Raw genomic sequence first — 23,176 nt, 5'->3', positions numbered from 1 at the left:
CTCTCATAGCTCATCTCTTTTGAAATCGTGGCAACTTTCCATGCCCCCTCAGCCATTACTACGTCACTGTGACGTCTACGTCTGCAGCGCCTTCTCCGTCACATTACTAGCTATATAATATTACAGCAACAATAATCATAAAATAATAAAACTGTAATAATCATATAACATTTATAATGTAATATCAATAATGATGATAATAATAAATAATCTCGATAAAAATAGTGATGATAATAATAATAATAATAAAATAACGTGTATAAAAAACGGCGCCTGTACCGCTGCGTTGGTCGAGTGTGAAAAACGTACAGTGCGCAGCAGATCCACGGGCACCGGCTAGACCCGACAGCAGCTGTGTGTGCGTTCTATTTTCGTTGATATTCGTATGTCAGACTTCCGAGCCGTCGCACGCCGCTCTCGCGACCGCCCAAACACACACACAATATAGTACATTATATTGGTACAAGAACAATATACCGTATACCGTAAACCGCGTAAAGTGTTCTTCGACTAACGCCGTGAATTCGATAATTTTGTCGTATTATTGTGATATTGTTACGTTCTATTGTACTGTGCACGTCCGTTCCACGCGTATCCGTCTCCGCGTGCGTCCGGTCAGACCGGCCCCGCGAAACACTTTGGATGGCAGTGCACCATGGGCAATTCGTCTTCGTCGCACGGCAAACTGCACAAGTTGCAATACAATGGTGCAGCTAGTTCGCGAGACCATCTGTCGTCGTCATCGTCGTCCAGCAGATTCACTTCCGGTATACTTTTCACCTACGTTTAATATTTTAATGATGTGTCCTACGCATGTAAATGGTCTTGTTAAATTATATTTTAACATGTTTTAACGTACGCCCACGACATCGCGCTTTAACGCTATCCGGATCTCCCGTAAACGCAAACGATGTGATTCTATAATATTCGACGTTCTCATTGTTTCCGTCTGTATACGTTTTGTTGCAGGTCCACCATCTGCGCCGGGAAAGCCGTATCTGGTGGTCGCGGATCCGGCAGACGAACCGGATGTGATAACAGTCAAATGGAAACCACCGGCTCGCGACTGCGGTTCGAAAATCACAGGTAAAATTGCACATCGCTATGATACAACTCGACATATACCTATGTATGTACATAGGTACTTCGCATTTTGTCTCGATAAAAAACCGACTTGAACATCGCGACGATCGTTTCGGTCAATTTAGTGTAACCTCGTTTCGACATTCTTTATCGCTACCGTGCATCTTTAAGTCACCTACAGCTGTGCCTAAAGTTTCGAACCTATATTTTAGAAATCGACGATTTCTATATAATATCTTACTCGTTGACACATAATATATAAAATATGTATTAATATTTTGTTTATAAGATTATTTTGTTTGTAATTAAAATATTATGCTTAGGTACAAGGAATTAAAAAAGTAAAATTATATATTCTATTATAATATTTTTCTTAACTACGTCTATATCGTATTTTAATCAAGTCTCATTTAAACAATGTTATAGAAAATTTTTTGTAAATCTACATTTAACATTTTACAATACCTATGAAATAAAAAAATAAATAGCAAGAAAGTTCATTCACATGAAATTTGTATTCTCCGGTGCCAAAAAGTAGGACGAAACGTATTAAGTGTAACGTTTTACTGGAATTTCTATTAATAATAACTTAATGTTATACGCGTGTCATTAACCCTTGCAGATATTTACCATAAAATAACAATAAATAATTAATAAATAATAATTATGATTATAAAACAGTGTTAAAATTCGTACCTAACATTTAAAGATGTATTTATGTATATGCAGTATGTACATATAATAAATGTAGACATAAATCGTTTTTTAATAAATAATACACTTATAGTATACTGCTAAATCAAAATAGTTAAAAAATTAAGTAGGTATTGGTTTAAAATATTGTATTACAAATCAATAAAATTATAATATTATTTTTTGCTTATTATAAATAATAATAACATTTATTACTTTTTAGTTATTAGTATTTATATAAATGAAATTGTTTTTAAATTATTAATGGAACATATTCAGTTTTGTGATGTTAGTTTAGGTAAATCATTACTATATATTTATTAATATTGTTATACAATATAAAATGTATAAGTACCTAATGATAGATTACAAGGCCATAATTGAAAAAAAAATTCGGGGGCGGGGGTCTAACATTTTTTAAAATATATATAGATTATAGATACTGAACACTTGTCATTTTTACGTTAAAAATATAAAATTTGATTATTATCGTAATTGAAAACATTAGTTAAAATTATAATATTTAATTTACATAACAGATAATTATTTAACAATAAAAAAAATATTTTTACTTTTAAAAATTTCGGGGGGATCCGGGCCCCTGAACCCTCTCCCTACTTATGGCCTTGATTGATTTAATAGTAAATACACAAATATTAAGTTTATATATCAAACAATTGTCTTTGTAATAATTTATAAGTATAATCTATATGGTTAAATATTTTGAAAAATTACGTTAAATGTATACAAATGGTTGAAAATTTACTAAAAAAAATTATTCTCACGATTAATATTTAAAAAAAAATACGTAATGTACAGTTTCATTACCTGCTGTAACTATATAGAATATTATGCTATAAATGTTTTGTTCATTTTTATTACGTGTTCATTTTTTTATAACTATCATACAAATTCTATTACATATACTTGAAAGTCATATTTTTGGCTGTGGATCGCTTGCATTTTATTTTTCTGAGAAGTATTACTAAAATATATTATATTAAAATATAAAATTGTCATGAGTAATGACTCATTTTATTACAACTGTATTTTAATGTATCTATTGGTTATACACTTTTTTTTAGAAACATATTCATAATACAGTTTATTAGTGTTACATTTATACTACAATATATTATGTGTGTGTGTGCCTACTACATAGTTAAAGATAAACTTTATCAATATTCAGTACTGTTATAGGTACTGTTAGTAGTGTTTTTTTAGTAATTCTAAATCTAGTATGGTTATCAAAGTATGCGAATACTTAGGATTGGGTTTGAGATGATCGTGATTAGGTAAACACTAAATAAAAATTTGGTCAGTAGCATTCCTGTTGAACCGTTATTACGCTACTAAGGTACCTATGTGTCGATATATACTATCTGAATTTTATTCATCGACCGATATCAAAATTATTAGTCGTATGACAAAAATATAGTATTACATTATTATGCTAGTAGTACTCATCGGGAAAATTTCTGATAAAATTCATAGAAATACATATTTTATTACTATTTCGATTGTACCTATAATATTATAGGTATAGGTGTTATGAATTTTGCTTTTTTTAGGATATATTGTCGAGCATCGTCGGACAATTTCACCTCATTGGGTCAAAGCCACGCCGGGTAAAGTACAACAGAATCAGCTGACGTTGAGTGGTCTCGAACCAGGATGGCGTTACCAGTTCAGAGTAAAAGCCATCAACGCATCAGGACAATCGCCACCGAGTATCGTTTCAGATCCGGTCACGATGACCGTTCACAGGACGGCAGTCGTAGCACCGGTATTCGTTTGTGGAATAGAAGACCGCGTAGCGTTAGAAAACGATCAGGTTCGTGAACTTCATATTATGTCGATATAACTAAAAAACTTTTCATCCTAAAGAACTACTAATAGAATAAACTATGGCATGATTTTTGTTAAATTATAAACTGTATGTCCATACAAAAAAAATAAAATAAATAAATTAAGAATTTTAATAGCGAAAATTTAACAAAAGTTAATACATGAATTAATTACACTTGTCATATTCTTATACTGTTTATTCAGTACAATTTTATCAAATAATTTTTTTTTCAACTTTAAACAGTTATAAAATATGAAAAATTAAAATATATCTTAATAAAATAAGATAAGTTTAACAATACAGCATACCTATAGTTACTCTAACTCTATTATACAAACAATTTCAATTCAATAACAAAATATTAAATTATACTATTATTGTTATTTTTTTATTTTAAAAGTGTCTAAACATAATATTTTGCCTAATGAAAGCACATTTTACATGTGAAATACAAATAGCATTGTCATGTATTCAATGTATTTTAATTCAAAAACTCATGCACATCAGAACATAATTTACATTTAAAATATTACTTAGATACTAATTTTAAATTTTATCATCCTCAAATTATTTCTTGATTCTCTTCAGATATGATATATAGAATGTCTAATATATATATACTAGTATCACATAAATAATTTTGAGAGCATATATTATTACTTATCACTTATGTAGTTAGCAAAAGTTTTTACACATATCCCTTTTTTATAATATATAAAAAATGTTTTCGCTTATTGATAACATATTTTTTATTCACATAAGTAGTAGTCTACCAAAGTTAATTATTAAAATATTTTAATTAAGCTTTTATATAATATCAATTATTTTACACTCACCTTTTTTCAAGTGTAAATAATAATAATATTTATACTCCAACTATACTTATGATTAATAAACCACGTATTAAGGTAAAATTCGAAGTGGAGTTTGAAGGTACACCGACACCGAAAATCAGTTGGTACAAAGATGGATTTGAACTATTCAGCAACAGACGACAAAGGGTGAATACTGATAATGGTATGAGTACGTTATACATCCACCAGGCCGAGTACTCGGACGAAGGAGAAATAAAATGTTCAGCTACAAACAGAGCTGGTCATGCTATAACCAAAGCTAGATTGAGACTCGAAGGTATAATATATTTTATTTTATTTATTATATTCATACGGACAATATCAAATTCACAATATAATAAAAACGATAACAGTAACATTATAATAGGTAATATTTGACGATTGACACATTTTTAAATAATTCAATATGATTAATACAAATAATATTAGGAATAAAACATTAATAAAAATTAATAACTACTTACAAGTAGGATATACCTAAAAAGTGGAAGACAGAGTAGAGTTATGTGCTACAAAATAATATGTTAATTAAATGAATAGTGTATTAAAAGCTTGATTATTTACAAATGTTATCAAAATATGTAATATGATTTAAATATGAACATCTGAAGGATATTTAGAGTATAAATTATAAAATAAATCAGTATTGCATAAGATGTAAGTTATGAGTATTAATTTTAAAATTTATTTGGTCAAGTAAAAATGAATCATCAATTTCGTTGTTTATTAATTTAAAAAAAATGTTTCTATAGACTATAAGTGATATGCCTACCTGTTTTTAGAGATTCTAAGTTTAAAATATGTTCACATCCTGAGTTCTCCATTCAGCTCTTGGTATATTAGATTTAATTTAAAGCATATGAATCGAAGGACTTTGTTTGTATTTTCAACTGCAGTCCATCATGAATAACTATTCTAATTTAAAACGTTTTGTCATATAAAATATAAGCCATAATTGAAAGACTAATTAATTAGTTCATTAATAATAATTATAAAATAATCGCAATAAAAACTTTAGATAAATATAATAATAATATATATGAAATAATAAAAATAAAAGCGATGACACAATAGGTGAGGTGACGTCATGATGATATTAATCGTTAGAACATGAAATTGTTTTTTTTAGCACCACCCATGGTTCGTTTGCCGCAAGACTATGAAGATGGTTTACTTTTAGAACAAAATGAACCAATGCGATTAAAAGTATCAGTTTCCGGTCGCCCGTTACCACAAGTTACTTGGCTTCACGATGGCGAAGAAATACGGGGCGGTGATAGGTAAAATTAGTTTTAAACTGTTTGAATTAATATTTTAGAACTTAGATATTTCAGGATAAAATTAAATAAATTTATACTGTTCATAAACAATTAGTAATAATATTTAATTGAAATTAATTTTAGATTATTCATTTAAAAAAATTATACAGTGTAATATATTATAATTTATTATTGATATACAATTTGATAATTTAACAGCTTGTTAAGATTTAATGGTCCGATGATAGGTAACTCAAAAGATCTAGAGTTAATTAAATACCATATACTATATTTTTATTTTAATATGAAATTTGCCAATTTTAATACAACTCATATTATTGTTGACAATTAAAAAATAAACGTCTAATAATAATGTATCATAAGTCTTAACTATAATCATATAGTCACAATAATATTTCGGAAATTCTAGGTTTGAAGTAATTCATACAGATAAATATGCTGCCTTAAAATTAGCATCTGTTAAGAGATCAGATAGAGGATGCTATCAAATCCAAGCAGTAAACCCGTTGGGCGAACATATGGCTTCATTTCTGGTTACTGTGACGGGTATGTAAAATATATATTGAATAAAATGATTTATAATAATATTAAACTAATTATTGTAATTTTGAGTTAAATATAATTTTATTTTCAGATAGACCTTCACAGCCTGGTAAAGTGCATGTATCCAAAACGTCAGGTAAATCTGTAACACTCTCCTGGAAGCCACCAGAAGATGACGGAGGCTGTAAAATCGGAAATTATATAATTGAGTATAATAGAGTAATATGATGTTAGATTTGTTCGGTTAATCATATTTTAATACTTAACAATGGGGTTCATAGGTTGGTTGGGATATGTGGTTAAAAGCGTCAACTAGTAGACAACTTACGGCAGACCTCGACGATTTACTTGAAGGTTCGGAGTACAGATTTCGAGTAAAAGCAGAAAATCCTTATGGTATGAGCTTACCGAGCGAAGTTTCTGAACCAATTTTCTTACCAGATATCAAACGAGGGTAAATTAGAATTTTAAATATTATATGCATCAAATGATGTATTTAATAAGAATATTTATTTATATTCATGTATTTTTATGCAGTATATACAAGCCAGTAGTTACAGCACCTCTCCTGTTTGAAGATGAAGAAAAACTAATAAAAATTCAAGAAACGGAAATGTTAGAATACTTTGGTCGAAAATCAAAATCTCCTGAACCATCCTCAAAACCGAGGAAATTAAGTGTAGATGAGGTTTCGCCTCCTGTACCAAAGAGACGGAAAAAAAAGTCAAAGACTGATTTAAATAACTCAGAGGTGGATATTTATAAATCTTTTAGTTTTTTAGACGTATCCACTGAGACCTGTCAACAACCAATTGAACAAAAAGACCATTGGGGTTTACCTCCTGGGTTGAAGACGAATAATAGTAGGATAAGCCAAGAAGATTTAACGAACTCTCAAATAACATCAATGAATTGTAAAACAAAACGTATGCGTATAACATATTTTACTAATATTATAATATTTTATTTAGTGAAATTATATGTATATATATTTTTTTTTAGGAAATTCAACAGATTCTCTTTTATTATTGAATTTCGAACGAGGATCAGCTCCACCTATTTCATTATCATCTCCGGAATTAGGTGCAGAGTCTGAAGGTTTCGAAGAACAGATAAGGAACTCTTACAGTTCTAGTGAACTTCTCTACGAAAGAAACTTAAATAGGTTCAATGGTTATTCAAACGATGACAATTTGTCATCTGAAGCTCAAAAAATTGCAATTTATGCGATGGATAGGAAAAATAGTTTAAGGAGATCGCCTATCACTAGAAGATCAAATGATGGTTCCGAAGAAAAATCAATTTTTAGCGATTCAGATTCTGTTCATAGTGTCATCGATATTTCTAAAAGAACAAATGCAAGTAGTTTTATATCATTAGCGAATAGTATAGAAGAAGAAATCGTGGAAGACGTTAAAGAAACAATAGACGATGACGTAACAGAACCGTCTAGTTCGTTTTCTGGTGTAGAGTCTGAAACGTCAATAGAATCAGACGATGATTATAATATGTCAGATAGGTCGGAAGAAAAGTTTACAAACTTTGGAAGTGGAAAACGAGCGTTAGAACACAATACATCGAGCGCTTTCTTTTCAACAGTATATTATGACGATGATGACATGTCAGATCAAAAACTATCGGACAGGGAACGATCAAAGTCACCCGCCAAATGGGTGGAAAAAGTTGACGAAGGACCATCAACTTCAGCTACCAAAAGTTCTGAAAATTCAGATCGAATACCGTCTATGACGATGCCAACAACACAGTCTGTGGAAGAGACTTCGGAACAGTCTGACTCGATGTCCCAAGATTCATTAAACTACTCTAATGGATCGATTGATAGCAGTGAATTCTCTCGACCGAATGAGAACAAATCGGACACTGCTGAGATATCTACGGTAGAGACGCAAGTGGATGGGACTTATCGACCAAGAGACGGAATACCCAAGTATGTAATGTTGCCAAATCCGTTCTACAAGGAAAATGCTATAGTTTCTGAGAATACGGACTTGGTGAAGTTCAAATTATCGTCAGATCCGATCGGTATCATACCGCCCGAAATACCGGAACGGGAAACTGGCGTTAGTAGTAGTATCAAACTTCCAGTCATAACGGTCACGGAGATGAGCGATCGTAGCCCTAAGTCAATGCTAAAGAAGATTTTCGTACCACCTTTTTTTAACAAACAATCAAACGGGCCCGATCGTGACAAATACGAGGACCACGTGTCCCGGAAAAAGTCTCCGGTACGAGACATGAAAAATTTCCGAACAGCTAGTAACGGAGGAGATGCGATTCAGACACTAGCCACCTCTGTCGATACCGGTACTGATAACAATGCTGACTCTTGTACTGACACCGATGTCACCGCTGCCGCCGAAATGATCGCGGTCAGACATTATGGTGACATTGTAGAACAGTATAGTGGAGTGAGTAGGAGACCTGTTGCCAAAACTTATTTGGACTTTGAACAGTTGAAAATGGCCGCTGCCGTTGAAGATTGTGACGAACCAGTCGTTACATTTGAAGCTGGGTTGCGGGATAATTACGGAGATGAAGACGACGAAGATGAAGATTGTGTGAATGATGAATACTTTGACGAGACCGGTGATTGTTCATTAGCTACACTGTCCGGACAACCAGAAGTTATCGAAGAACCGGCGACATCCGGAGAATGGTTGTCAGCCGTTGTGCTGCATCAGCCGAACATGCCCGAGCCCAACGCGATACCATATTTGAAGATATTTGGCAACCTGTCGTTGGCCGTGTTCGGCTATTGGCTATACATGTGCAAAGACGAGAAGCTGTCCGTACCAGTTTTCGGGTTCTTGTTATTCCGATTCTTCAAGACACAAATCTGGGATAGGATTTGATTTGATATTGACTTTTATATTATGTATAATGTATATATAATATACAATAATATGTTGAATTTTCGTTGTCCGTAATATGCAAGCGGCTCGAATAAGTGCTAAATGGGAAAAGACAGGATTCCATAATATACTATATGTCCATTGTCCATAATGTTTAATATTTAAACATGTTTATTCTCAATATTTATATTATTTTATTGTTAATTATTAATTTTCTTTTTTACATTTAATGAGAATTATAACAGTAATATTGTTAATGTTAGGAAATTGTTATATTTTATACTGAAAGTTATAAAATATTATGAACCAAATAAAAAATAATATTTTATACCCTGGCGTTCGAGACATTCAATGTTGACCTGAAATTCGTTCTCATTTTTTTAGGTAAAATCTTTGTGTTGTCACTATCATAGGTATAAAACTATAAACACGTTGAGGCGTAGTATTCAAAAAATTTCAATTATATTAATTATTCACCGAAAAATGATATATTCTCCCTTACTCAATCCGTAATAGAAGTGTACACACATAATGTGATAATGTGTCATTTAATGCATGACCGAGTGTATAACTGCAGTACTGATAATAATTATAATTATGCACGTACGTATGTGGATAAAACGTGGAAGGCGGTAAGGGGGAGAATATTGGCAAACGCGCGTAATATGATGTATATGCTTCATATAAATGAAAGGAAGTTGTCAGAATGAAACTTGTTAAAAAAAAAAAAAAAAAAAAAACCCGAAACGAAAAAGATGAAATAAAAAATAAACTACAACAAAAACTTTAAAATAGCCCACTGCATGATATAAATCGCAAGTAATATTGCTGTGGAAACTGCGCATGTAAACCCGATCCCCTCTACACGATTTTGCACTAGGACGGGCGTGGACGTAATCTCACGCGCGCACAGAGATTCGGTCCGAAAACCCGTGTGCGCGTACATGTATGTCCACTATTTGCCAACGATAATAAATTACCTAATATTGATCAAACATTGAACACCGGAAAATCGTCGTCGTCGTCGACTATTTCGGGTTCGCGAGTGCGAACGCGGCAACGGTCGTGATAACAACATAATACATCATGCCGGCGCGGAGAGGAACTGAAATTAAGGAGTAGGCGACTAGCGGAGGCGGACACGAATCCTCAGGTACGTCCCGTACCCGTAACATGGCATTATTCGTCCTGCACAAGAATATTGCGTTCGGACATCCTTTTTTCATTCAAATTACGTCCCGCGAAGATATTGAAAGACCGCAAGAATATTGCTCCAAAGCAATAAAGCATTATTTTTCTTGCCATTTGGTATGCCACTGTTATAGTTAATTTTTGCTTCAATCTGCCACTGTTTAATTTCAGCGTTGAATATTATAATTAAATGTTCTCTAAAAACGATATTAATACTGCTGGAGTAGAACACATTTTTTTTTTTAAATATTTCACTACGCTCGCTGCATAATTTCTTATGCCCACTTAAACGCAGTCAAATACGCATTAATAGTAATCCATATCAATTTGTTATCTATTTGATACCTCTATTAATAACTAAAAACTGAAAAATTAATAAAAATAACTGCAATTTGTGTATCCGGCGATCAATTAGGGACGAATAAATGCTGATAGGTAATATTAAAAACATATCGTTATTAAAAATCTTGACGTGTGTGCTGGTCTTTAGGCTTTCAAAGTTTGAGTTACAAAGAATATCTTATCAATACGTAAATAGATGAACTACAAAACAAAAAAAAAATTGCAGAACTACCTGTAATATAATTTTATGGTGGTTCTTGAAAAGTTAGGTTTTTAATGTGAACACAATTAATTAAGTAAACGGTGGAAAACAACGTCTAACGAAACGATAGGCGATAATATAATGTAAAACACGGGAAACTTAGGCACGTCCGCCAGCGGGTCATTTATTTTTAAATCGTCGATTTCCATAGTTTGCTCAAGGATGTTTTGTGCTTAAATTAGTCGGCGCGTACGACAAACCGACGTTTCGGTTTGTACACGGCGGCGGATTTTCGCGTCCAAATAATAAGGAAGATTAAAAAAAAAATTGCCGATATATTATTATTATAAATATTATAATATAAGCGCACAATAATAGTTACGGTTACAATATTGTATCGTTGTTCGTTCGATGTTTAGAATCGATTTAGTGGGGATGAACTGATGCACTGTCTATAGGCCATCTGATGTCCGTAGTGATGATACGAACTCCCCACCACTGTTTACTGTTTAGACAAGTTTTTAAAATATTTTTTTTTTGTATCATAATCTCCTAATAACTTTTGGATTTAATACTTAATATTTTTTCTATTTATTCTTCAAAGAGATAATGGGCGCCACTGAACAAGTTCGTGTTATATTATTTACCATTATTTTTCTTTTTTACACTATACGGACAGAATAAAACGAATAAGTGCTCAACAATTCTTTATAAGGTAAACCAAGTTATTTCATTTTTGTGGAAATGTTTCTCAACAAAGTCTCTCCCAAATATGAGGAAAATGTACAAAAAAAAAAAAAAATGAAATGAAATTATTATATAAATACCTCATAATTGATGATTTATCATAGATTTTAAATTTTAAACACAAAGCGTAACACTATATAAATTCAAAATATACTTTATATTTTTTTATGATATTAAAAATAATCAGTGTTTGGAACTTCTAGCACTAAAACAATACTGAAATCTGTGTTTAAATATGACTCAGTAAACTTAAAAGTATGCACTAAAAATGAAAAACGCGCTTAAAAAAATAATTTATAAAAAGGATTTATTAACCAAAAATATTTTGTTATTGGACATTGTAATATTATATTTGTATTGATATAAATGTAGAAATCAATTGCATAATATTATGTGTCTTTTAGTGTAGTATCTAGTTATTATAAAATAATAAATTAATGCATCTTTAAAATTGGTTTCTAAATATTTTGAAAAAAATATCAATATGTAGGTACGTAAAAATTTGTCGTTGCATGACACAATAAATTAGATTTTCTTCACTTGTCGAATGATGACTATTTTATGTAGATAAGTACGCTTAGTCGACATCTTTCAAAAAACTAACTAGGATAACTACATTGTTTTCGATCGTTTCAAGTTGCTTTTGCTGACTGTTGAATTTTTATAAATCACGTTGATGTACAACATTTTTGTCACAGATATGAGATAACTACACAAATAATATGATCAAAACAATTTTTTGTTATTAATCGTTCAACATTTTAATATTAATGCATTATTTTAAATAATTATATTATCCATTTAAATTGTTAAAAACCGTCGAATTTATACGACAATATACCGAAAAAATTAAAAATTTGTAAAAACTATGGTAAATAAAATGGATCACTATCGAGTTCCTGGAGGCTTTATAAAAATTTTCTGTGATTGTGTTACATTTTGTTTTACTAAAGCTATTTTAATTTTGTTCCTCTAACAGCACTTTTGGATAATTCTGTCGATAATAATGGGTTGGCATGCATCCTATAATCCGTTATACTAGTTAAAGGTTAAATCGGTTTTTCGATCTTATTCCCAACGCTATATTTATTGCTGAGCTGTCGATGTTGTCGGCCAAAAAAAAAAAAATCTGGTTTTCGAAGGAAACGAACTAAATCCTATAATATATATATACTTACATATAAACAATATATCATGCGCTATAGGTATCATACGACTTGTTCAATCATTGTTCTTATAAATAGATTGGACCACTTGGATGTCTGAAGCTTGCGGTGGCACGGAATAGATTATATTATTAACTATTCAATGCGTGGGGAAACACACCTATGTGCGTATTCATATTATAATATAATATTATGTGATTAAAAATAAAGATGTTTACCACTTGAATATAATAATTTTATCGCACAGGTAAAATTTCTAAGAAACCGAATTAAACGAAGAAAACGAATCGTGCATAATAATATAATGAGTGATTAGTGGAAACTGCAGGTTGACCAATTGACTGCCAATTGAGTCATATTTTATTTTACTGTTTCATGTTTAATATTTATTTTTACATTTCATCACTGATAATATTATTGGACCACCGATAAAACATGTACCTATTTCTTAAGAGGTATTTTCGGATATTAAGCCACAGTATCATAATTATTAATATTGATAAATTTATGTAATACATGTATAATAATACAAAGTTATTAAATATTAATCTAAAAATATATATATATATTTTTTTAAATAAATGTAATACGCAGATTTATGACATTAAATCTGGTTATTTCTCTTTTGTCGTATTTCTTTAATTTATTGTATAATAATTGAGTTATTTCAAAATAAAGTCCATTTTCTGGCTTCCAGTGTAACTATACACTTTCAGTTTTAATGAAAATTTATATTTATATATTCATTAAAATATTTAAAAAAATAAGAATATTGAGAAGTGACTTATAAAAATTATTTTTAAATGCAAATTTGGTAAGACTTGATAAGATTTATAGTTCGAATGTTGTTTCAAAATTAAAAATTCGTAATATGTGGTAAAAAAACTACATTGCATCCTCACATATAATATTAAGTGTTAGAAATATAGCCTGCAAGTTTAGTATCGGCACTCAGCAGTCGCCTCAAATTATCGGATTTAATTGTACCAAATCAGAGATTTTGAAACGTAAAATTTCAGTAGCCATTTTTGTCAAACATTTCATTGTAGCCTAATACGAGTAGCTAAGTGTCAAATATAATTAATCATTTTCAAACAAACAAATATAAAATCAGTAACATTATACTAATTTCAACCACTATGGGTACTTATAGTGTGTGTAATAGAGGTGTGTTTTTACAAATAAAGAGACGTTTTAGTTTATTACCAAGTCGATAAAAATATTATAATTATACACAAGTATCAAATAATTTATTAATGTTTAACCAATGACCTTTAGTTGTTGCAGCTGTTATTACCAATAATAATAATTAAAAAAACATTATTAATGCACGTACGCCACTAAACACTCATACATAATGTTATGTTTTATATAAATGAAACATAATACTAATTTATTATATTATAATAATTTGGGTATTAAAAATATTACTATTTACCTACTAGTATCGTCAATTGATCAAAATTTGACCAGAAAACCCGTTTAATTGTAAAATCAACATGCTCTAAAATGCCGCATTTCTAACCGTTATTAGTTATCTTACATAGTTGGATAGGTATATCATATATTATATTATCGTACGCGCAGTTCGGTATTGGCGACCGACGTTTGTGATTTTTCTCCTTTTATTTATATGAGAGAAATCTATTTTCTTTTATTATAATCTACATATTGGTTGTAGGCTACAGCTTTTTATATTTTGTATTACCCTGCTACTGTGCTAGAGATTTTCTTTTTAAAATTGTATTTTAGTGGACAGATGGCGCTACACTGTTGAATTCCTATTTTCGTGTTTTACTTGCCCTAATAATTGTATGGAGAAAATCTACTCAATAATACTTTTCTAAATCTATAAATCAATAAGTTAGAAAATATAATTTGTATAAGAGCAATTACGTTATTTCCTATTATTCCTAACAGTATTAAACTTTAATGTTCTGCCGCTTAACATTAACTACCTGAAGATAAGAATAATTATAGAAATCATAAAATTGTATTATAGGATTGATGGTATGCAAAAGATTAAAATGTCTAACATATGTTATTTTTAATGTATTGTATACGGTTTTACTAGCTATAATGATGTATTTAGCTTTTCACTTTGTTCACCATAAACTTTGTCTTCGACATAGTTATATTATAATAAATATAAATAAATTGGAAGTAAATTAAATCAAACCTAGTGGAAGCAAGTAAACATTTAGTAATAGTTACGAGTTTACGTTGCAATTTCATTAATTAATTAATATACATTTATAATCATGATGCACGATTCAATTTTATTACTTAGACCTTATCACAAAGTTTTGGCTGGTATAATCATTAAAGTATCAAAGATGTAAACTATTTTTATTTTTAATTTATGTTGGCAATTCGTTAATATGATAATATGAAGATAAACAAATAATCTTTATAATTTATCAAAACTTTCTAATTTAGTAAAATGTAACAATAAAAATTTAAGACATAGTCGTTTTTATAAATAGTACGTTTTTCGTCCATACATTTTCATTCCTACACCAATTACATGAGAAATGGTACATTTTGCATCAAGATAGAATCCTATAGTACGTTTTGGAAAAATTAAGGTAATTAATAAGTTTGATCACATTTTTTGAATTTTATTACGGAATCTATAACAAATAGTACGTTTAGCATCAACTAACTAGGTAAATTAATATTGATTTATACGAATGAGAATGTTGTACGTTTTGACTTAATCTAATGACATAAATCTATTTTCCGCACAATTTTTAATAGATATATTGCTCAATGTGTAACTCAAGTTTAATAAAAATGCCAATAAGTATCTATTTTTTGCATTATCACCCAACGGACCACGGCCACACAACTAATGAGAAAAATAAATAAAATTTTTTAATCATTCCCATTTAATATATATTATATATATTCTGTGTATAATATATTCAGAGCCTTGACTTACTAGATATATGTTTTTATATTTTTAATTCTTTAAAAACGTAAAGTATTAAAATATTCTATCTTTATTTTATTTTATTATTTATTAAAAAATTCAATTTTTGGCAGAAATTAAACTTTGATTAACATTTAGGAAAAGCTTAAATTATTTTCTTATTTTTTCCGTAATCCGTAATCGTGATGTTTTTTTGTAATTAATTGGTACATTTTTTGAGGGGAAAAAATAAAAAGTAAATTATGAAGTAGTCAAGATGCACAATATTTGAAAAAGAAATCAGCAAAAATACTTATGATATAGTGAGATACCTAAGCATAAATTTAAGTATATTTCCAATTTGAATACGTTCATATAAATTGTCTGTAGGGCATTAGTATAATTAAAAATAAAAATGTATTCGTTATGATTTATGAAATTATGATTGATATAAAAAAGTGCTAAAATACCTATTTCGTGCGTAAATAATATGCATAATAGCTGTATATTTGTGGATGATTCATAGTATAAAAAGAAAAGTTTAATTAGTTAAAACTTAAAAGTATAATAATTTCTCACGTGGGCGCATAGGTACACATGTAAATATACAAAGGTACATATAGAAATAATCTAAAAATATTATTGTCATATTTTATCTGACATTCAAAGGTAAACAAATTTAAGTTCTATATTTTATGGAGGATAAAATTAAATATTTCACTTTGAAATGTTTTTATGAGTTTAGATAAAAAAAATTAGTTTAGTAAAAATGTAATAAAAATTTATACGAAGCATAAACATTAAGTAGATGGAGGCATAAATACTGTTATGTATATTATATTATTTTTAAAACATAAGTTCATTAATAAAACAATTTCATGTATACAATTATAATTTATATACGTATTGCGAATGCATTTTGATGAAACTGAAAAAATGAGTAAAATAGCTTAATTTAATCATAATTCATGTTATAGATTACTTATAATATTTTTAATTATTTAATACATTTATTTATCTTTTATCTTAGCTAATATTCTTAAAATGATAGTAGATGCCTAATAATTATAAATCAGTAAAAATAACTTATTGGTTTAATTTTGTTGTTATGACATTAAATATTTGTATGTCAAAAATTGGCAACCTTATTAATTTATTTCCGTATCTTAGTATTACTATAAATACTTAAGCACCGACTTGGAATAATTTAGTTATTAATCTGCGGAAAGAAGGTCTATAAAAGAATAAAAAGAATATATTTAATATCATAAACATAATGGAATATATTCTACATTTTTAATACATCTTTATAAAAATGGTAATAATTGTATGTTGGTAGTTATATAAAAAGAAATATTTATAAATATTTTACAATTCATTTTAAAATCAATTATTTAAAAGTTTAATTAAAACAAAAATTGGAGATATTTTAAGTACCTAAGCCTTTTAACTATAACTATATTATTTTTCCTGCTATGTATTATACAAAAATAAAAGCTCTATTAACAAATACATATTCCGCGAAAAAATTAGAAGCCCATTGCTTTATAATATTATGATAAATTAAAAAATGAATTTTTTAATAAATTTTATCTCATTCCAAAAAAATATAGTAACCATTTACAATACCGGCACTTTGCGGGGGTATACAAATCAATTATATTTTAGCAATAACTACATAGGTATAATGGGTAGGTACTAAATAAATAATAAAATATAACTATATGGACACAATCCTTGAATGAAGCCTATTTGATTACATGTTGTATTGTAATTCATATCATAGTATTTTAAAAATGTAATAATTATTCTCTTCTTAATACTTGTCTTATATTGATATATTTTCCATTAGAGTATTCTAATTAATAAACAGTGAACACAGAATGGTTCAACAAGTAGTAGGTAAATTTTTTTATTTTTCATTTTTAAAATTTAAAAAATAAACTTAATACTGTAGTATACCTTTACCTATTACAACTGTGCAAGAATTATGTAACCGAACAACAGTATATTATTAATTATTATGTTATTATTAAATAACTGTTTTCCCCAACGTGAGTTTAATTAAAACCAGTCAATTAATATTATTATGACATATCGCTTACATGTATAACACAGAGCCACAAAAGATCTCAGTTAATATCAGATGTATTCCATTTCCGAGACAAACCACTAGCTGTGTGTGAGCTGTGAAGAAGATTTAATAATACATATTATTTAAAGAAATGTTGCTGTAATAATGATGCTAAATAACGAATAGGTAATAAACTTGCATGTTTTGGGTATCTACACTCAAAATGTTTTACTCTGTAGCTATGATTGTTGGTGTCTTAATTTGACAATAAAAATGCATCGAATAGTTTTTACTTAATTTCGTATTGAAGCGAATAAATGGTTTTTATTTTAAATCCACTCTATGTGTAGTATATACCTATTCTGTTCATAGATAATAATATGCACTTTTATATGATATTGTAGGCTAAAAAATTAATGTTTTTTCACACACATAATTTAAAAGTTTTTTTACATAACGTATATAAAAAAACAATATATTCTGCAAAGTATGGATATCTTAACTTTATTAGGTACTTAATAACGTCTGAGTTAACATATTTAATGACTAAGTTTCGTAATAAATGTTATACACGATCAAATAAATAATGTAGATAGACACTGAGATGAGGTCATCATTGTTATCTAAAAAAAAATAAAGGCGTGGATGAAAGCCAAGTTCTATAGCCCTATAGAAGAGTCTATTTAGTAAAAAAAAAATATTGTAATTCCTCCAAATTACATAGTACAATTGGAGAAAATACTTACGTGTTGCAGAATGTCAACAAACTTTGGAAATACACAATATGTATCATACAATAGGAAAATAGCAAATACACATCGCAGATACATTATGCATTGTATATCTATTTTTCAAATAACATACTAATAATGTAATACTATTTAATACAAAGTTCAATTATTTTCTCTTCTACCTGTTTTTTATTATTGTTATTTTGTAATAAAATTACATCTACCAATTTCATAGTTTAATTGCATAGATGCATGTTAAAATCATTGTACAGAGGATTTGATGGATATAATATTATACGTATCTTATGTTTATAGAAATATTATTTATTACCACAATTTTATTATATAAGTAAAATATAAACTACGATATTCGTATTATCTTTGATTATAGAATATAGATTATATTCTATTTAATGTTATAAATATTAAGGAACTGATTTCAATTACAAGTGCATTAGTTATGTTGCAGTAATATATATTCTATATTCCAAGTACCTATGCATATTTTTTTTATGCAAAAATTAATAATAAATTTTAGTTTTTTGTTGGAAATATTTATGAAAAACTTTGTATTATAAATCATTAAGCTATTTTGCTCACGAATAAATATTGTATAAGATTATGGATAATATATTAAGTTGGTGTTATTCGTATACTCGTTTTTATTTATAATACTATAGAATTAAAAATAGTCGATAGGCAGATATATAATCAGATAGATAATAATATGCACATAATGAGTACAATATTTAGTTAATCGTTATTATGTTTGTTAAAGTAAAGTCCAAGTTAATGCATTCGATCACGTTGGTGTGGATGAGGACGTACATCCCTTTCATTTCTTATGATTTATTAATACAAATTCATGTTTTTAATATTTTTAAATTTCCAATTATGTTAAGTTTATTGATAAAAATATTAATAAAGTAATGTAAGTAAAATCTACTATCACTCTCGTCCACCTAACTCATTCACGTCATTCAGATGTTACTAATCGGTATATATGAGTATAATATGAATATGTAATAATAAGTATACATGTACGCATACACAATTTACGAATTCTCGGAAACTCGCCGTTACATATGATTAATATTATGATTTATACGAGTATAAGGTAAATACAAGAGTATATATATTATACCAGTATGTGTGTATTACTTTATTTGGTTACAATTCGGTCAGAGAATAGTGAAAAGTACATTAACCCTCCCTTTATCATTTCAAAAAGAAAAGAAAAAAAAAGCTAAGTACTATTGTTACGGAGTTACTATATAATACGACGATTCGACAAAATATAGCAGCGGGCTGCATGTACACAATATTATTGTACAGGAGAACATCGTTGGCGCGCGAAAAATAACTCCTCGGCACCTGGTCGTGACCCGTGGGTGTAGTGTCGCGACCCACAGCCGCGTTTGTGCAGACCGTCGGCATTTATGCCTTTGCGAGACGCTGCAGAGTGCAGATGCAGCTCGGGCGGCAGCCTCTGTTTTCTCGGCGTGCACCGCACCCGCGGTAGTGGTTAACGGCGACGGTGGGGAATTTCGGGCAGATTCGCCGGACGGAGGCGGGCGCGAATAAAATACCGGCCCGCCATACCGATGTCGCGCTCGCGTATTATTATTATCATCATCATCGTCGTCGTTATCATTATTGCGTTGCCGCCGCCGTAGCGGAACGCGCTGCGACCCAAAAATAAATTCCGTGTGTGGGTCAGTCCGCCGTCATCGGTCCGCGCGCCCTAACCGCACGCTTGGACCCGTTCCCGCAAAGTCCCCGCGCGCGCGGTTTTCACAGGATTCAGAAAGGACGGAGTTTTTCCTCGCACCGCATTGTCGTCGCTCATCGCAGTACTCGTAGTCTACTTATCGACGTTTTCCGCTTGTCGTTCGTCTACGGACGATGGCCGCCCGGCGACTGACCGGCAACTGCAGCCGAGTCGAGATTTTCTCGCACCAATAACATATTTTGTGCATCGCGTCGCACTTCCGTTCCGCCTGCAGCACTAGACGACACAGTATAATACCCACTCGCGGTAGTTGTCTATTATTATGGGCAACAAATGCTGCAAAAACCAGTCGTCCACGTACAGTAGCGCCAACGCGACCATCAGGTCGTTCTCGTCGTACAACTCTTCGATCGTCCGGTAAGTCCGAGCAACATCCGGACGTTGAATTGTATATACCTACTATTTCTCGCGGACAGCGATTAATTAAAGTTTTCTACGCGAAAGTGTTTGCGCGTTTGAGACTGCGTTTATACCGTTGTGATAATAATATATTATTGTGAATAATAATAATAATAATAATAATAAGTACTTTATGACGACGTTTCCATTAGAATCGGGAAAGAAAAATGTTTTTCTAAACTATCTCGAAATTGGTTAATAATTTGAATATATACCATATGCCGTGTTACAATACGTTGTTTTGTATTAGAAGTTTATAGCGATCAAAACTTGCAAGACACAATTTTCCTAAAAATATCTCATCGAGCTAGGTAATTCATTTTTGGATTGAATCCGACAATGTTGACAAGCACAAAAAAGTTTCAAATAACGATGGTCGCGTTTAGAATTATATAAAGCTACTTTTAATTCAAAATAGGTACCTAACCTAATCTACAACTTGTGACGGATATACTTCGATGTATTCTTTTTAAATTACTATTGTACATAAGTTGTAATGTACATATTAGAAGTCATGACACCCATATAATATATTTATTATACATTTTTATTTTATTGTAGATAACATAACTTAGTCTTTATCATATCATTATTATTATTACATGAACACAATATGCTGAAATAAAACGTAAGACATTGTTATACCTAACCAGTTAATGAATTTTTAAATTAGGTATTTTTATCAAATATGTTTTTCGATTTGCATTTCTTTTTAAAAATAAAAAGTCTTAGTTATATTTCCTACAAAAATAAATGACGTCAAGTCGTTTATATTTCAATGAGACACTGTAAAGGAGGTGTCAGTTTTAAAAAAAAATTGTAGACTTTTTTCGATTAGCTTAAAATCAAAACGTATAAATTATAAGATCCAGACGCTATGTATTACTTGCACTGTAGTCGTCTAACTATAGTAACATCTTTATTTGTAGACTACGGGCAGTGAAAATATACAATTTATAATCTAGAGTGTAGACAGAAATATAATTCACACGACCGATTCTAGCGGCAACAGCTCCGTTCTAACGTGAGACGTCTGTTTACTGTTAACGGACAACTTAAGAAAAGAAATCAGTTTTTTAATGCGATATCTGTTTGAGGAGCTAAGGATAAACTGTTTCAGTGTATTTTTATTTTGAAGGCGAAGTGGGGTCAAAAGAGATGATTTTTTTCTTATCGATTTATACAAATCACTCGTTATTTAGATAATAAGCGATTAACATTTAAAATATAGTTTTTTATATTATTTTACTTTCTGTGACCACAATGTATCAATACTGTGATGGATATTAAAAAGTGTCCAAAAGTTGAAACTTGAAAATTATAATATTTCTAGATGTTTCATAAGTTTTTAACTGTCACTATTTTATACTTTTAATAATATGTATAATAATACAATAATATGTAATATTCATTTTAAAATTTAAAAAAAAAATAGTTTAAGTTTTATACTTATAGTTTTTTTTTTAAATAGATAACAGAATTAATTTAGAAATGGGAGTTAGTACTCTATATATTTTCACTTTTATTGTTTTTGTAAATTTATACTTTAAACATTAACAACTATATTATAAATTAATGAACTAATATCAGATATTATGATGCTAACATTCAAAAAAAAAAAAATTTGATTAAAGATTGTAAAATTAAAAAAATAATGAATATTCAAAAATCAGACAACCCGAAAAAAATTGTTTTATTATAATATTATTACAAGAACTGTGGATTTGTAGGAAAGTGTATTTTTTTTTTTTTTTTTTGGTGATTGTGAATGGTGATACGTAGCTTTCGTAAGTACAAAATTTAAATTATGTAATAACGAATCCATTTATGAAACTTTTATTAGATATTTTTGACGTCTTTAATATTTAGGTAATTTTTTTTACATTTTTAGGTCATATTTTCCTTTTTTAGTTCATTTTCCTGTATTTTTAATTAAACACCGTCAATTAACATCTTTGAAAACCTTTTTTTTCATTTTACACAGACTATAAATACGTAAATTTTATATTTTATAAAATAATATTTTACACAACTGTATACGAGTTATCAATATTTTTACATATTTTTTTTAAACAAACAAATTTTATAAAATTCATACAAAATTTAATATACTTATGTATTAGGTATATCTTATAATATCAATATAAATTTAAAAATTAAATTAAAAACAATTTTAAATGCACTTTTTACTATAATTTTTGGCATTTTATATCGCATTTTTTGCATTTAAAGCGTATATTTTGTTGCATTATTTTGACATTAATAATGCATTTTTTTAAAGTTTTTTAGTACATTAAATTCACTAGCCCTAATTATTATAGTAGACCATATCTTTGAAATTATATGTTTAACATATTTTTTTATAGACATTAGTCAAGAAACCATTATTTTTTAAGAATTTTTTAAAAGTGCACTAGGAATTTTAAGTCACGTAGTATTAGAT

At 29.3% G+C, this 23,176-nt stretch overlaps 2 protein-coding genes across 4 annotated transcripts in view; both read left to right on the top strand.

The window, feature by feature from the left end:
• The first annotated feature begins 267 nt into the window (after positions 1-267).
• On the top strand, positions 268-9,505 carry LOC114128409 (uncharacterized). Its single transcript, XM_027992922.2, has 10 exons — positions 268-767; positions 970-1,086; positions 3,348-3,610; positions 4,534-4,756; positions 5,609-5,759; positions 6,169-6,305; positions 6,394-6,521; positions 6,584-6,756; positions 6,840-7,228; positions 7,305-9,505. The coding sequence occupies exons 1-10, from the start codon at positions 656-658 to the stop codon at positions 9,173-9,175; spliced, it is 3,564 nt and encodes a 1,187-aa protein (XP_027848723.2). The 5' UTR covers positions 268-655; the 3' UTR covers positions 9,176-9,505.
• A 380-nt stretch (positions 9,506-9,885) lies between these two features.
• LOC114128407 (uncharacterized) overlaps positions 9,886-23,176 on the top strand; it is a 102,904-nt gene continuing 89,613 nt past the window's right edge. Inside the window, exon 1 of one of the 3 annotated variants that reach the window (XM_050207819.1) lies at positions 9,886-10,328. Coding sequence is in view for 2 of the 3 variants with exons in the window: in XM_050207822.1 (XP_050063779.1) it covers positions 20,597-20,691 (95 nt within the window). In the remaining variant the exon portion in view is untranslated. Of the gene's footprint in view, positions 10,329-20,248; positions 20,692-23,176 lie in introns of those variants that run through there. The other 2 variants (XM_050207822.1, XM_050207811.1) reach the window with 2 other exon arrangements.

Source organism: Aphis gossypii, chromosome 1 (genome assembly GCF_020184175.1).
Source record: "Aphis gossypii isolate Hap1 chromosome 1, ASM2018417v2, whole genome shotgun sequence".
Lineage (NCBI taxonomy): Eukaryota > Metazoa > Arthropoda > Insecta > Hemiptera > Aphididae > Aphis > Aphis gossypii.
The sequence above is the reverse complement of the archived record's forward strand: the minus strand, read 5'-3'. Positions and strand labels throughout refer to the sequence as shown.

What these genes read in the sequence shown, in the direction of transcription:
- LOC114128409 (XM_027992922.2), top strand. Translation starts at nt 656, where the DNA reads ATGGGCAATTCGTCTTCGTCGCACGGCAAACTGCACAAGTTGCAATAC. An exon ending in AGCTAGATTGAGACTCGAAG is followed by an intron (nt 4,757 to 5,608) that starts GTATAATATATT and finishes TGTTTTTTTTAG; the next exon opens with CACCACCCATGGTTCGTTTG. An exon ending in GAAATACGGGGCGGTGATAG is followed by an intron (nt 5,760 to 6,168) that starts GTAAAATTAGTT and finishes CGGAAATTCTAG; the next exon opens with GTTTGAAGTAATTCATACAG.